The sequence below is a fragment of the Harmonia axyridis genome, chromosome 2, assembly GCF_914767665.1.
Source record: "Harmonia axyridis chromosome 2, icHarAxyr1.1, whole genome shotgun sequence".
Lineage (NCBI taxonomy): Eukaryota > Metazoa > Arthropoda > Insecta > Coleoptera > Coccinellidae > Harmonia > Harmonia axyridis.
Window position 1 is genome coordinate 3,857,976 of NC_059502.1, and position 18,061 is coordinate 3,876,036.

Consider the following 18,061-nt stretch of genomic DNA (forward strand, 5'->3'; position numbering starts at 1 on the left):
TCCTCAATGTATTATTGTTCTCTCTTACTCTTCAGTGAAATAGTTATGCAAATCATCATTTTCAATTGATAATTTAAAAATAAATTTTTCTTTTGGCTGGTCTTAATTTGTTTCTGAACAAAAAAGTAAATATCAAAAAGATATTGCAGGTTTTGGCACAATGTTGTCATAATTTTGTAGGAGATTGTATATTCCAGACATAGAAGATTTTATGTTTTGAGCATTAGAACTGAAAAGACATGCTTATAAGTCATTCTCCAAAAAGAAAAATTGTAGATTAATAAATGGCATTTATGACATAAAATCTGGTCATGCAAAAATAAGATGAACTATTGAATCTGAAAAAAACAATAAAAACTAATATTTCAGCGAGAACAGAATCTTGCTCAATACTTTTTGACTCGACGATACATTGAAATTAATTAAAGCAAATGCAAATTGTAGGTACCAAATATAAGAAATGAATATCAGATACAACGAAAAGATAATTGAATATGGTTATGACAACGATATAATAAAACCAATTGAATCAACTGTAATTAGAACCAAACATAAGAATTGAATATCAACGAATAAAGTTAAATTGAAAAACAAGGATTATATCGAAATGAAAAACAACAAAAAATCATGACCTATTACCAAACAAAAAAAAATACCAATCCAAGAATATAAAATGTATAATATACGAAAAAACATTAGGTAAGAATATAACTATACTTTCCTCGATATTTTCCAACTCAAAAAAATTGTTCCATGCACTTATTGAAACAACTAAAGTTCGAACCAATAATAAAAAGTGAAATATCAAATAACAACAAACAAAATTGAATTAAAAAAACTTTTACCGGAATAAAAAGTAATAAACCTCAGCGCAAAAAACACTAAGAAATGTACCAAACGAAAAATTAAAAAGAAGAAAAATAAATAATACAAAAACACCAAAAGATAATCAGACCAAACTCAGAATAAAAAAAACCTCTATCGAAAAACAAACCAAAACTGACGACACCCAAGAAGTCACAAACCTGTTCGAGGAGCCGAAGCTTCCTCCGATGCGTGTGTTCCTCCAGCCTGTCCACATACTCCCTCAACTCCTCGATCTCCTCCTTCACCTGCTGGACGGTGTCCAGCTCGTGCTTGATGGCCACCATGTCCCTCTTCACCTCCGAGACCTCGGACTGACATGACTCCACTGACTTGGTCAGTTCTTGGAGCTGCGTCCGGATCTCACAAAGAGCCACTGTAGTCTCCAGATGCCTGTCACCACGCTGAAGCTCGTCGAGCTTCGCGCTGAGGTTCATGCTCATCACGCTGACCTGCTTCTGCAGACTGCCCAGAGGGAACGTTAGAGAGAACGGGGAAGAAAAAGATTCGAAAAAAAGGTTCAGAATGGATTCAAAGGCTTTTTTTGTTGCGGATTTGTGTGGATATAAGTATTGGCGTGTGTGGACCCTTTAGTTCTGACCGAACTGTCCGGTGGATTTCTTTAGATATAAGTATTGTCGTGTGTGGTTACCTTTTTCATGATGTTACATTCAAGAATTGTTATATATTGCATATTTACGTTGAAAGCCTATAAGTTTCATTCTATACTGGAAGATTGATTGTGAATTGTGATTCATTTAAATCTTGAAGTAATAATCTATCATTATAACAGAGAACTAGAATAAATACATTCATCAACTTATCAAAGGGTTGAAAACAAAGTTACCCAGTTTTCAAGGTGGATACAGTCAGATACGTCATCGATGACGTCATGTCCCTGCTGAAATTGTACGAATTTTACCTGCATTAAATTAATACAAATGTCATGATAATTTTTACTGACTTTTGGGTATATAATATTGTCGTATGTGGTTCCGAACAAACACACTACCGGATTTTGATAGATCGTCGTGTGTGATTCCTTCAATTTTCAAAACTTGAGTGGTGGCTTTTTTCGTGATACTATTATGCATAGTTATCGAAAGGTATATTATAGGTACTTATTTACGTAGATAAGTATTCGGTGAGCAGTTTACGGTCTTTAACTTAATGATAACAAAAAATATTCGTACAATTCTTCTATAAATTGATAGCTACAGAAATGTTGACAAAACATATTTATAATGCTGTTGATTACCTACTTTCGAATGGAATTATGGAAAAACATCTATTCTCTGATTTTTTCTTACCGATAGAAACTTCTCTTAAAATATCCTACAGACCATCTGTCTGATCTCTAATTGAGAATTTTTCCATTTCACTCAACTATGGAACAGCTTTAATAACCGTTATTACAAAGACAAGATTTCCATGATAACGTTAAGTACCCATCTGTAAAATTGATTAACCTTGTTCTAACAGAGCGAAAGCTAACACAACTTCAATTGTCAGAAAAATATTAAATACCATTGATCACTTGTGAAATTTAATAGTTTTATAAATACAGTATTTCATGATTTCACAAAAATCAATCTTAAAGCAATTCACGTGTATATTGAGAAAGCTTGTTTCATTTCAACTCAATGAACACCATGCCTGTTCGTGTTTTTTTTATAGGAGAACAATGAATAATTTGATTCTATTTCTATTATCCCATTTTTCAATAAATTCACCCTCCACCAAAAGCATTTGAATCCTCAAATTTTTGTGAGTAAAACTAGGTACTTCATGCTCCACACCAAAACGTACATATATTGTGCAAATATTTGGGTTCATGCAAAATTAAGGGGGTGTAAATATACCTTTAAATTTCGTGAATACATATAAATACCCAGTGATGTAACACGTTACTTTAAAATTTGTTACAAATCCTAATAACTCAAACTATACAACTTATGTGTGAAGGTAAGTCAAAATCAACTTCTATTTATACTGAAAAAAACGAACAGCACTATCTAGATAAAAATTGAATTGAACAAAAGTATCATTATTAGAAAATCAAGATTACTTCGTTTCTTTTCTATGGTTACTAGTGGATGTAACCATTGAAATATTCTATTTATTGTCTTATAACTTAATTATATTTTATTGTTTTTTAATGTTTGTTTCTCTTTCCATTTTTTGTTCAGTTTTTGTTTGTTAACCATTTATATTTCCCTAAAATAAATTTCCAGTACACTGAGTGGTTAAGTTAACACACTGTGTCGATGACGGTTTTATAGGTTATGTAGCCCCCTTTCAAACATAAAAACTATAACTTTGCGATTTTCCAACGTAATTACATTAACTAAAAGATGATAGATGAATGCAGCATGATCAAAGAAAAAACACAAAAAAGAAAACTTGCACTAACTACGACACAGCAAGCACCTAGAGCAAATTTGGAGTAATACCTTGGAGGCATCGATACCATGGCTGTGTTCCCCAACTACAGTGGAGCAACAACCGTAGGTATCCTGCTAGAGATGCGTTGCAAAAATCTTGATTGACTCTTCCTTTTCTATATTAGCGTAATTTAGGTTTGCCTGAAGTAGACGACTTGCAGTAGTACAGCTTTTTTCCACCTATAGTTTGGAAACACAGCCCGTTAAGGGAAAAACGTTAGAAAAACAGATGCGATACGAAAAGAATGCTTCATGGGAGGAGCTAGAATACGGAAGAGTTCATATTTCGATTGAAATTGTGAGCATTCCAACGTTACGAGACATTCTGAGTAAGAAAACAATTTAATTGGTCCCCAGTTTGACCCCTGTGGAACCCCTTCAAATGGAGGAAACTAGAGAGTGTTGTTCGCTTATTATCCGATACTTTTTCTGCTGAAGGGCTGTAAATCCTCTAATCTAATTTCGATTCTCGAAAGATGGATTATTCATAATTTTCCTATTGAGTTGGGGAATTATATAATTTGATATGTTTCAAAGTTATTCAAGTCTCAAAATTTACCTGGGGCCTAAAACACGAATTGTTTACTTAGGACATAAGGAAAAGCGGTGATATATAATAATTATTCTAGCTCCAACCATTCGATATTTCAAAATAAAAGTCAGCAAATGAACGCTTGTCTTTGCTCTGCAAAGATATTAATGGATTTTGAAGATGATTTTTCACTAAGCTACATATGAAAAAGAATACAGAACATTTTCGCTTTCAGGAAAAAGTTGTTTTTCACGACAAATAAGGAAAATGAAAACCTTCTTGTAACGAAAATAAAAACACAAAATATTGTGAAGAAATATAATTTTAAAAAATCAACAAAAATAATTAACAAAAATTTAAAAATAAACGAAACAGATAAATTTCTAACATAAATTTAACTTATGAATTTGTATTGAAGAGGTATGTTTTGTTTCTTCAGATATATCATTACATCACAGGGCATACCAGTTTTGGTAGAAAATACATTCAGTTTAGTAGTGGGGACTTTCATGTCTTTTTGTACTTTCCATTTCCTGTTCAAACTTCTTGAAACACTCTCGTTAATTTGAAAAGAAAATGAAAGCTTCAGAATTGTTCATGCCATTGGCTACAACAAGAGTTATATAAACTTGTGTTCAATTGTCGCTCTAACTCTTGTTGAATTTGAACGAAAAGATGAACTGATATCGCTTCTTATGTCTGCACATCTAATAACTTAATCATGCTCTATTGAAATCACATAAAAAGGATATAACCGTTTGAAATGGATGCCTTTGAAATAGTCCCTAACTGAATTGTGACCAAACAACTATTCCTATTCTAGAACTTTTTGAGTTGAAAGCTCCAATTAGCAAAATAGATCACAGACATTCCCATTTTTCGATCAAAATATCTTCAAAACATCTTTCCCGAAACGAAATAGAATGGCCATCAATATTTCCAGATTCGATACCGATTCATCTTTTCGCGTATTGTGCACTAGGATTGTCGGTTGTCTGGTGTTTCATGGAAATGCGACATTTATACCTAATGAGTAGCTCCCTAAGTGTGGCTTCATCTTCGTCCGTGACTTTTTTCTTCGTCTCATTCCTGGAGGACTTTCTCGCTAGGGGCGGCGAAGGGGTGGGGCGAACACGCGTGGTCAGCTTGAGCGTATCCCGAGTCCCGTACTCCTCGTCTGAATCCGCCCCTGCATGGCGCACCTCCACCTCGGCTAGGTCTGAGCTTGCTCCAGAGTGGAATTTTGCTGAAAAAAGCCATCGTCAAAAACGTACATCATCAGATTGCGTGATATGTTCATTTTAGTAATGGCATGACGTCATCGATGACGTATCGGAGATGCCAACTGCATCCATCTTGAAATCGCACTATCGAGTTTGTGTTGGCCACCGTTTGGTTGAGTTTGATTCTGATTTTACTGTTCGGTTCAATTTTAATCTAATATACTCATGTTTATCATCTTTTTTGTAAAATATTGATTTCATTAGAATTTGAATAAGTTATAATTAACCTCAATAAACAATGAAACTTTCAATAAAGAATCTAAAAATATGTTTTGTAAGCAATAACAGGATTGTATTGACAGCATGGCAACTACATTTCCTTTAGATCGCTGAAGTCAAGCCATTGCTAAAATAAATAAGGTATAAAGACAATTCTTAAAATATCAAGTTAGGTTCACTAGTGACCCTAGAAATGACAGGGAATATGTCAAATTTCACTCTTCCATTATTATATTATTCATTATTCAGGTGATCCACAGGGATATTACGTTATATAAATAATCATTACTCCCAAAAAACAAATTTATTTACATAGGAATGTAGGTACTTACATGCCATTTGAGATAATTGACTTTAAGTATGAAAAATAATATCGGTAATCCTGTTGAGTAAAAGTTTCACTCGTACCATAAAATCTTACATATCACGATCACAGATTCCAAATTTATGTTTTCAGCCTCCTCCAAGATAAGTTGTAGACCTAGAGCAGAATCATCTTGTTGTTGGTAGTCTTCTGATGGTAGCTGTTGGACGATGAACATCTTCTAAGGGTGGAACTTCAAATCGTTCTGTAAGTTCCCACTCCACTGGTACAAGGCTCAATCTTAGTTATTCTGCGTTTTGTTCTACTGAATGTCAATCTGCAGATGTTTCTTTGTGTCCTGATAGTATGCGAGCTGTATTTTGGCACGTGCATGGTATATTCTTCGTTGACAATGATGAAACTATCAGCAGTGAATATAACATAACGTTATTGTATCGATTGAGTGCAAAAAACACCCTCAAATGCAAAAGCAATAATTCTCTTCCACCAAGATAATGCTACTTGTCAAAAGTACTACTTAAAGTCGAATTGAACGAATTGCACTTCAAACTGCTTGACAACCCAGCTTATTTTTCAGATCTGATCATCATTGATTACTGGCTTTTTGCATACCTTTGAAGAAAGCTCCAGGGAAAAAATTGGCTCTTATGAAGAAGATTCAAGTCTATTTCGAAAGCAAAGATGAACCTTTGTACAGAAAAGGTAATAGAAAGTTGGAGTACAGGTATCTCTCTTGATGGTGACTAAGTTGAGTAATTTTCAATAAAAAATATGTGTTTTTTTATACACCCTTTATAAGTTCTTTGTCTTGTAAGCATCAACTCAAATAGTTTGTGTACTCGCTCAACCAAATCTCTGTTCATTATCAGCAACCCTATCCATGTGATCCACCAACCGAGACCAAGTCCCATCCTTTGAAGAACACAGAATCTACTCACCTGATAATAACGTGGCATTCTATCAGCTCTATGACCTTCCATTTTACGTATATGCATATTAACTTCACTTGAAACACGCGTGCCCCTTGGGTGGGTACATATACACGCTGTACGTAATAATCCATGTAGCGATCTGACATTTTCCGAACAAATATAGTTCGCATGATGTGTTTATGGCAGTTACCAGGGGTGTATTTAGGAGCAGAAGATGAGGCTTTAGCCTGGGGCGGCAAAAATGTGAATGTATGTATGTATATTGTCTTTATTTCCAGCTAAACTTACATCAATTAAAAAAAAACAAACAAAAATACAATTGATATACGTGTTGAGCAAGAAATATGGCGAAGTCCAGATGAGTCCCCTAGGAGACTCCCTGATCCACTAAACAATGTGTGTGTAGATGATTTTTTTTGGGTGTTCGATTACATAAACAAAGCCAAAGTTTCTTCTGAGCCCGAGATGAGCAATATTGACTCAAATGTTGACGATGAACCTTCTACTTCCGGTAGATACAGCATCAAACTACTGCACTAAAATTTTTCGTTTGGCAGGTTTGGCCTCTTTATAAAGGGTGTTTTTTTTTCGAGGTATATAACTTTAAGTTGGCATTACTGTTCAAGATGGCGACCGATTTAACAGCTGTCAAGTGATTTATTCTCAGTTTGGTTTGGCAATTCATCATGAATAGACTCACGCCTGAACAACGCTTGCAAATAGTGCAATTTTATTTCGAAACTAATGGTTCTGTGCGGAATACGTATCGCGCACTACGTCCATTAGCGATGAAGCGCACTTCTGGTTGAATGGCTACGTCAACAAACAAAACTGCCGCATTTGGAGTGAAGCTTATCCTCAAGTGTATGTCGAAACACCGTTACATCCAGAAAAACTGACTGTTTGGTGCGCTTTATGGGCTGGTGGAATCATTGGTCCGTACTTCTTCAAAAACGATGATGGCCAGAACGTTACAGTCAATGGTGATCGGTATAGAGCCATAATTACTAACTTTTTCATTCCTGAATTGAACAACCATGATGTCCAGGAGCTGTGGTTCCAACAATACGGCGCAACATGTCACACAGCTCGTGCCACAATCGATGTATTGCAAGACACGTTTGGTGACCGCCTAATTTTACGTTTTGGACCTGTGAATTGGCCTCCAAGATCTTGTGATTTAACACCGCTAGACTACTTTCTGTGGGGCTATGCAAAGTCATTGGTATATGCGGATAAGCCACAAACCCTTGACCATTCGGAAGACAACATTCGCCGTGTTATTGCCGATATACGGCCACAAATGTTGGAAAAAGTCATCGAAAATTGGACGTCCAGATTGGACTACATCCGAGCCAGCCGTGGTGGTCATATGCCAGAAATCATATTTAAAATGTAATGCCACAAGATTATCTTGCGGATAAATGAAATTCATGTCAATCGAATAATCCATCGTTGTTTTATTGCAATTTAAAGTTCTATAGCTCTAAAAAAAACACCCTTTATATATATATAGTAAGGCCAATTATTGTGAGCCAGAGCGGCCAATCATCCTCTAAATACCACCCTGGCTGCAATGCATCTAAATTGCTCCAAACAGGAACACATGTAAAATGCAAAATACACCCCGGAGAACCTTGTGACAGTTGCATTTTTGCGTTCATGGCAAATTAATCACTTTTTTAAGCGTCAGCAGCATTGTGTGTGCGTTGAAAAACACGTTTTAATTATTTGCGGGCTTGTTAGTTTGCCGACGAGCAAAGCCCGTGACGCTTTCCTACATGGAAGGGAGGTTTATTAATTGACTAGTTTTGCAGATCGCACGATTATGTGCATCAATATAGGAGAAAAAAATTCTGTCGAAAAAATACTATCTGGGAAATTTTTCGTCCGAACAGATATTGGTACGCTACTGGTTTTCCAGAAGTTCTGAGAAGCCAGTTGTCAAGTGTGTATCATTCTATTCTTAATATTGGCATAGTTTTCACTTGTCAAATGTCAAAAGAAGACAACTTCAAAAGTTACAGCTTTAGAAGTGATAGCAGGTTATTCAAAATGAAAATTGATATTCAAGCTATTTGGCTCAAGCTCAAGCTACTTGAGCTTGAGCTTGAGCCAAGTAGCTTGAATATCAAGCCAACCCGTCAAACCCTACTTCTAATAAATCATAATGATATTTTTAAAAACATTGTGTAACGAAATTTATGAAGAAGGAAATAGAAAGAAATATTTCAATGGGTATATGATTTCCATAAAATCCAGAGAAAATATTTCAACATATCCTTCTAATTTCAGCAATATTTAAAATTTCGAAAGGTCTCACTTGTAATCGATGACTCAAAAGCGATAGAATTGAGATTGTGGATCGAAAACACTTCGAAGAAATGTTTAGAAAGTAGAAGAAATAAGCTAGTAGAAAAAGAAGAATGAACTGATAAAATCCATTCAATCCAGAACAATACAACTGGTCACGTGATGAGGGCAAAATAACTCATCAATTAACAGAGACAAAACAACAAGAAAAATTAAAAAGGATACAAAAACAACACGCAACGAAATTGTGAGTCAAAACCCTGAGATTTTTTTGTGGAAATATTGAGTGTTTCATCTAGATGCCAACTAGAAATCTTCTCCCATAAAGTAGAAATGTGCATGCTGTTTCAATTTCAAATGGTGAAATCCGTTCTAATTCAAACATTGTTGAGTCTAATTCAAACATTGTTGAGTCAATATATCAAAATATCTGTGAATACAAATTCTTCATGTGGTTTTGACTCTGCTAAAACACTTGAAAGAATTTTCTCAAGTGCTTCATTATTTAAACGAAGATAGTTGAAGAAAGAAAATCTTTGTATGACCTTGAAATACCTTGAAAATATACCTGAAGCTCTACCTATAATTTAATATTAATAACTCACCTTGAAATACAGATCCATTGGAATAGACTTATTGTGATAGCAATGATACCAAAATTATCGCAGTGGTTAGGTTGTATGGCAGTAACTGAGCTGAAATGAAATAATATTAGTCAATCAATTTGTTTAATTGTGAAAGATTGGTATTGTATAACCTAAACATATTACTTCTTCAACAAGTTTTCTTGGGAAAAACCTCAACCACAATGTCATGCAAAGTTACCGTCAGTATCAACTGTTATTTTGCATCCTTCTTGCGATAATTATTAATATTAGACAGGCTGAGTTTTTACATATTCCAAAACGTAAACCTTGATATTTTCGGAGGCGATAAAATTAAAAAAAAATATTAAAACATTCACCTCTTGTTATGATTACACTCTGAATGCAAAATATATGAAAGTTATAAATATTAATGCACTTCGCTATTGTTTATATTGTATGAATTTTTTCGAAGTTTAGATAAACACAAAATGCTTTTAGCCTGGTCGATAATCAATATTGGTAGCGAAAACATTTTTATCTCCGAACAAACAAAATCTACTTGAATAAAATACAGAGTGCCATCAGACCTCATCAAAACAACGTGAATGTAAATTGAATGGAATAGCAGTAGGTACATAAAAAGTGGCATCATTAATATTTGATTTGATCAATAACATGGCAAAGCAGTGTTAATCGACATTTATATTGGAACTGAGATATAACTATACAGGGTGATTTACCGCGATGGCTTTTTAGACGTTTATGGAAAACTAATCATAATTTTGTGCTGAAAATTTGTATGTTGGGGTTTGAGACAAGGATCTTTCTCCCTGGAATGTTTTCAGATCTCTACAACTCCTGGTTATACCGGAAACATACTACTACTTCCTTAGTTATTTCAAATGGCACACCCAGTATTTTATTTCATCATTAAACAGCTTTTTGATGACAATTCAAACAATATGCCATATCTTGGGTGAAAACTCAACATTAATGAGTTAATGGGATTCTTATGAAAAATATGGTGGCGACGAGGACTCAAATTTCGTTGAATATTTCTGCAGAAAAAGATTTTTCCGAAAAAACCTTTTTCAATTTCGATTCTACAAATACGTAGTATTATAAAAATGTTTGAGGGTTGGATCAAAAATGTACGGTGTGTTTATCAGAAGATCATGAACTTGGGCAACTAAAATTTATCAAAACTCAAGATTTTCAATAAGAATCCATACTTTTTATTATTTCAGTCAATTATACGTATAAAAAGAGAGGGCTATTTAGGAAAATCCTATACCTTTAATGAATACTTCAAGAGTTTTCTAGAAAAAACATTAAATGATGAAAACCCTCAGTTTCTAACTGTGTCAAGTAGTCTGATACTTCCGGAAAACACAGAAAAAAACTAAAATTCGATGTTTCGATAACTAAATTTATCATTTCATGAATGAATAAAGCATTTGCGGACCGATACCGATTTTTTCTTAAAATTATCCAAGGAATCTCACATTTAGGAACACCTTGATAAGAAGTGGGATTTTATCTCTGTTCCTGGCAGTTGAACATGGAGAAGACAACACACTTGCCAGAAAAGAAGCACAAACTTCTTTCATTAATAAACTAGTATTGATAAATGTTCCTACAAGAAAGAGTATCAGGAGAAGGAAAAAACCGAGGAGAAACACTCTGGCGAAATCTTCCTAGGTTGGATCATTCCAGAAGAAAGTTTCTTTGACACGTTGACATTGCGAGATCCAAGAAATTCTGGATCTTGATAAGAATATGCTATGCCTCTTGACTGGATTCTTATAGGGCATTGCTGCCTCAGGGATCATCTCATGAGGATGAGTCTAGCAGAAAACGACGAGTGCAGGTTCTGCGGGAAGGCAGAAACTTTGGACAAGAGACTTGTAAAGGGTGTTTTTTTTAGAGCTATAGAACTTTAAATTGCAATAAGACAACGATGGGTTATTCGATTGACATGAATTTTATTTATCCGCAAGATAATCTTGTGGCATTACATTTCAAATATGATTTCTGGCATATGACCGCCACGGCTGGCTCGGATGTAGTCCAATCTGGACGTCCAATTTTCGATGACTTTTTCCAACATTTGTGGCCATATATCGGCAATAACACAGCGAATGTTGTCTTCCAAAAGGTCAAGGATTTGTGGCTTATCCGCATAGACCAATGACTTTACATAGCCTCACAGAAAGTAGTCTAGCGGTGTTAAATCACAAGATCTTGGAGGCCAATTCACAATTCCAAAACGTGAAATTAGGCGGTCACCAAACGTGTCTTTCAATAAATCGATTGTGGCACGAGCTGTGTGACATGTTGCGCCGTCTTGTTGGAACCACAGCTCCTGGGACCTGGACATCATGGTTCTTCAATTCAGGAATGAAAAAGTTAGTAATCATGGCTCTATACCGATCACCATTGACTGTAACGTTCTGGCCATCATCATGTTTGAAGAAGTACGGTCCAATGATTCCACCAGCCCATAAAGCGCACCAAACAGTCAGTTTTTCTGGATGTAACGGTGTTTCGACATACACTTGAGGATTAGCATTCAACCAGAAGTGATAAAAGAAAAAACGGACGTAGTGCGCGATACGTATTCCGCACAGAACCATTATTTTCGAAATAAAATTGCACTATTTGCAATCGCTGTTCAGGCGTGAGTCTAGTCACGATGAATTCCCAAACCAAAATGAGAATAAATCACTTGACAGCTGTTAAATCGATCGCCATCTTGAACAGTAATGCCAACTTAAAGTTATATACCTCGAAAAAAAACATTCGTTACAAAAAGTCAAGATGTTCCCTACGCTAATGCATGTAAAAAGCTGATCCCACGTACGAATTAAAAGCTCGAACGGAACACATTAGAGAAGCATCTCTTCAACATTCCCCCTCTCCACAATAAATCACGTCGATTTGTGCCAAAAGACCAACCCCTTTCACTTTAATCTCACTCCATCAGCATTTCATGCCATTTTTTCCACATTATCGAGACAGTCTTGATAGTTTGTCGATGACTCGGACGATATAGAAGAATTATAAGTTCTTTACATTCTCACGAACGACGTATTGGCCATTGTAAACGTGGAAAATCGTGTTCGGGGACACGACATTCGAATAGGGGTTCCGTAAATGGTCGGAGGAACAGTGAGTAATGCGGATTTGGGGAAATGCCCAGCGGGTAATCAGCGGGAAAAACATAAATTTTTCTGGTTACTAATGAGGACTTGTACCCGACAATCTAGATGTTATCTGTTTTCTGGGAATGTCGAATGGTTTTCTGATGGTGGGGGGTGTAACGTCAGAAAACACTTAGTCTAGACTTTGAATTTGGGAGTTTATTCGGTCGTTTGTTACTTCATTTTGTTTCATAAAGAAACAAGTGGATCTGGAAGAAGTTGGCACAATTGATTTCGAAAATGTGACAAGCATGCAATCATAAAGCATGATTCGGAATGGCTTTTGAATGTCGAAATCCCAGAAATCCATATCGAAAATATTAATTTTCACCTTGTGTTGAATGCAGAACAATCTTTCTGGACTGATTGTGATCACACCTAGATTCACAAGTAAAGGGTGTTTTTTTAGAGCTATAGAACTTTAAATTGCAATAAAACAACCATGGATTATTTATCCGCAAGATAATCTTGTGGCATTACATTTTAAATATGATTTCTGGCATATGACCGCCACGGCTGTCTCGGATGTAGTCCAATCTGGACGTCCAATTTTCGATTACTTTTTCCAACATTTGTGGCCGTATATCGGCAATAACACGACGAATGTTGTCTTCCAAATGGTCAAGGGTTTGTGGCTTATCCACATAGACCAATGACTTCACATAGCCCACAGAAAGTAGTCTAGCGGTGTTAAATCACAAGATCTTGGAGGCCAATTCACAGGTCTAAAACGTGAAATTAGGCGGTCACCAAACGTGTCTTTCAATAAATCGATTGTGGCACGAGCTGTGTGACATGTTGCGCCGTCTTGTTGGAACCACAGCTCCTGGACATCATGGTTGTTCAATTCAGGAATGAAAAAGTTAGTAATCATGGCTCTATACCGATCACCATTGACTGTAACGTTCTGGCCATCATCGTTTTTGAAGAAGTACGGACCAATGATTCCACCAGCCCATAAAGCGCACCAGTGGGTTTTTCTGGATGTAACGGTGTTTCGACATACACTTGAGGATTAGCTTCACTCCAAATGCGGCAGTTTTGTTTGTTGACGTAGCCATTCAACCAGAAGTGCGCCTCATCGCTGAACAAAATAAAATGGACGTAGTGCGCGATACGTATTCCGCACAGAACCATTATTTTCGAAATAAAATTGCACTATTTGCAAGCGTTGTTCAGGCGTGAGTCTATTCATGATGAATTGCCAAACCAAATTGAGAATAAATCACTTGATAGCTGTTAAATCGGTCGCCATCTTGAACAGTAATGTCAACTTAAAGTTATATACCTCGAAAAAAACATCCGTTAGTTACAATATTCGGATTAAAAAAAAATTAAATTTATATCTCTGAAAACTTTATCTATGAAAAGATCGCAATTTCTTTTTGTGTCGCCTTGTATGGATGGATTATAAATCCATGGATAGAATGCAGTACTACAATAATATTCTCTACAATAACAACATATTGAATGAGATTGCATATTTGTAATAAATAGCAATAATTAACATTGTTTCAAAAATAATTGATTTAAACATATGGAATCAAAGAGAAACATGACATTCTTCTGAAGCGAAGGTGTTTACCTACTGATTAAAATTGAACACTTAAGAGGCCTTCAATAGGATCTATGTTTGAGAGTTATTTAATAACTTATAGTTATGAAACAAAGATTGGATTTTTAATTCCATAATTAGTCTCTTTATCAAACAAACAAATACTAAAAATAACTCGTCTCTTTTAATGGATTCGAATTGAAGAATTTTCATGTGATATTTTAGGGTTTTGCCAATTAAATATAGCATTTTATCGCCAAATTTTTCACAAACCGTAAAGATGATTTATATTTATAGATTTCGTTCGAATCGTATTATTTTCTTCGCTTTAATATCGATAACGTTTTGATATCAATTGAAGTTATGAGTAATGCTCATAATAAAAGAAAAATTCAATTTTTTTTTCTCCAGGTTCAAGTCATATTCTTGGTTGTTAACTGCATATTTCAAATGTTCATTCCTTTATTACTATTTTCAATTTCCATTTTTCCTATGTTTTGATAGTTGATCTACTGTTCGGGATGGAGGTAAATCCATCAAATCAAAGATCATAAAAATGAGGAAAAAAAGCTCTAACGTGAAGTCAAGAGCTTTCAAGTGGCTCGATCATTCGAGCGCCAATTACGTTCTTTGAAACCACAGAACTTTATATAGGTAGATGTGGTCTCAAAGGGCCAAATTGGCGCTTGAATGAACCAGCACTCAAAAGTTCTTGACTTCTGATGTAGCTATTTTTTCGATATTCTGCTCTAAAATTCTATGGTTCTGATAATACTATCTATCTGAAATTCCACATGAATTTTGAAATGATTATTCTTAATATACACGCAAAATCTTAACCCGATCAGATCTGTAATCACAGAAATACTGGGTATTTATTCTCTAATATTCTTTTTGAATTTTCTATGATTCTGTAGAAGTGATCAGCTCGAAATTCTGCACGGAGTGAGAAATTTTCAGTTCATATCAGCACCCAAAATCTCAACTCTAGCAGTTTCGTGGTGTTGGGTATTTTTTCGATTTTCTTTATAACTTTCTATGGTTTTCTCTATGGATCAACATACAAAATTTGCAAGAGGCTTCAAATTGTCATTCTACATCCTAATGCAAATTTTCATTCCTAAATTTGAAATTTCTGGGTCTCTCTGTTCGTGAGTTATCATGTTTACGGACGACCCGACAGACAAAATTGAATTTGAGAAGGTATTCATCGTCAATGAGTGAAACCTTATCGTTTGAAACCAATCCCGGCTCAAAATTAAAAAAATACAGACATTGGAACAAAATGTGACCTCTCCAAGGAACGAGCGCTCAGAAAACCATCCACAAAAATGGTGTATCTTTAATTTTTAATGATTGCCACATTACAAAACATGAACTGTGAAAATTTTATGGATGTTCGTTCATTTCCTTAGCAATTGCAAATGTTTAAAATTCAGATTGTTATATCTAAGAACGGGATTTCAGAAGTGGCTTTTGCCCATTGAAGAATTTTACCAGCATACTGAGGCCTCAAACAAACTCTAAAAATTTCAACAACTTTTTTTCGAAAGTTACTATATTCATGGATAGGCAGAATTAAATTTGATCAAAAATCTTTCACCAGTGAATCAAACCTCGAACTAGTTCTGCAACATTTCTGGCACTAACGTATAAATTACATAGAAATTCAGGAACTGATGGAAATAGAACATTTTGTATACTTATATCGCGATAGTTTTATAGGTTTATCTCATATTTCCGGTGATACGCTATTTCTATCATATGCTTCAGCCCTTGCTTCAAAATCATTGACACAAATCCAAACCTAGCACCAAAACACGAATTCAAACACCAAACTGAAGATACGTTTTTACCAACGTTTGATACGAGTTTATCAACATATAAAAACAAACATCGTAGTCTCCACCAACCTGAACTTACCGTGCTCCTCAACTGCCATAAACAAATACAGTCCTGATGCAGCAGCAAAGTACTGTCTATATTCACGTTGTTACACTTGAACCCCGCACACAGAAAAACAATGTTTTTAAAGGAATGTTATCACAGTTACTAGACAAGTTGCATTATTTTGAACGTGGTAACCACAACACCGGTATTTCGACTGACTTCTCGACTGGACAGACAATCGCTTCTACTTTCTAAAATGCTCGATACAAGAACCAGCTAATCAAATGTTGACTTCAACGGATAATGAGATAATCTGTTCTTGGTGATTATTCAAATCCCGGTATTAAAGAGCTAAGCCATTCATTGAAACTTGTTCAAATAGGATTCTCATTGTTTGGGATCACAGAAAACGTAATGAGATTATAGGGGGATTCAATAAGAATATGTATTGAGTGGCCTAGGACTGGTATTGTCGTTTCCACAATTTGAATTTAAGATTCATGGTCAATGTGGATGATAGCAGTGGCGGGTGTTGGAAGTGCGCTGCATAAGATACAAGGTTGGATCGAACGACTGAAACTGAAGATCCAGATCTGACGATTTTCATCGTCAAGTACGTAATTCAGGGTGGCTCGTTCATGAAGAACTAGTCTTAATTTTGAGCTGAAAATTTGCATATTGGGGTTTGAAACAAGTATCTTTCACCCTTAAATATTTTCAGATCTCTACAACTTCCGGTTATACCGAAAACAGACTACTTCTTCCTTATTTCAAATGGAACACCCAGTATATTATAACACATATTATAAAGGGTGTTTTTTTAGAACTATAGAACTTTAAATTGCAATTAAACAACGATGGAATATTCGATTGACATGAATTTTATTTATCCGCAAGATAATCTTGTGGCATTACATTTTAAATATGATTTCTGGCATATGACTGCCACTCGGCTGGCTCGGATGTAGTCCAATCTGGACGTCCAATTTTCGATGACTTTTTCCAACATTTGTGGCCGTATATCGGCAATAACACGGCGAATGTTGTCTTCCAAATGGTCAAGTGTTTGTGGTTTATCCGCATAGACCAATGACTATACATAGCCCCACAGAAAGTAGTCTAGAGGTGTTAAATCACAAGATCTTGGAGGCCAATTCACAGGTCCAAACGTGAAATTAGGCGGTCACCAAACGTGTCTTTCAATAAATCGATTGTGGCACGAGCTGTGTGACATGTTGCGCCGTCTTGTTGGAACCACAGCTCCTGGACATCATGGTTGTTCGATTCAGGAATGAAAAAGTTAGTAATCATGGCTCTATACCGATCACCATTGACTGTAACGTTCTGGCCATCATCATTTTTGAAGAAGTATGATTCCACCAGCCCATAAAGCGCACCAAACAGTCAGTTTTTCTGGATGTAACGTTCTGTGACTTCCGAAAAACACAGAAAGAAACTCAAATTCAATGTTTGGATAACTAAATTCACATTTAATGAATTATAATTCATTTTTCTTTGGGAGTGTTAAGAAATTCATAAACCAATACAATTTTCAATTACGAATAATTCATTACAGATCTTTAAATGTCAAATTTAGTTACAGAAACATCGAATTTTAGTTTCTTTCTGTGTTTTCCGGAAGTCACAGACTGCTCTACACAAATATAAATTAAAGTTCTTCCATGATAACTCTCAGATCACGAACCACCACTGGTGGCGCAAAATTAAGATCATGCGCGCAAATCGTAAGGTACTAGAAATAATTTTACGAGCAAAATTTCGATCGTGTGTGGAATTAAACATGTTTGCTTAACGAATTAAGCTTTTTACAGAATTAATATGTGTGAACGTTGTAAACAATGATTGTGAGAATTTGTTAATTCTTTTTATGATCCTTAGGAATCTAACGAAGCG

The 18,061-nt window shown here is 35.4% G+C and overlaps 1 protein-coding gene across 15 annotated transcripts in view; it reads right to left on the reverse strand.

Annotated features, from left to right (window-relative positions):
• The window catches only part of LOC123672683 (glucose transporter type 1), a 53,669-nt gene that overhangs the window by 27,976 nt on the left and 7,632 nt on the right, over positions 1 to 18,061 (reverse strand). For 6 of the 15 annotated variants that reach the window (XM_045606900.1, XM_045606897.1, XM_045606901.1 and 3 more), the window contains exons 2-5: positions 9,518 to 9,607; positions 4,867 to 5,086; positions 3,318 to 3,488; positions 1,026 to 1,329 (exon numbers count right to left, since the gene is read on the reverse strand). In XM_045606900.1, the coding sequence (XP_045462856.1) occupies positions 1,026 to 1,329; positions 3,318 to 3,337 (324 nt within the window). In that variant the 5' untranslated portion in view covers positions 3,338 to 3,488; positions 4,867 to 5,086; positions 9,518 to 9,607. Of the gene's footprint in view, positions 1 to 1,025; positions 1,330 to 3,317; positions 3,489 to 4,866; positions 5,087 to 9,517; positions 9,608 to 9,669; positions 9,783 to 9,876; positions 10,068 to 16,170; positions 16,606 to 18,061 lie in introns of those variants that run through there. The other 9 variants (XM_045606898.1, XM_045606899.1, XM_045606902.1 and 6 more) reach the window with 9 other exon arrangements.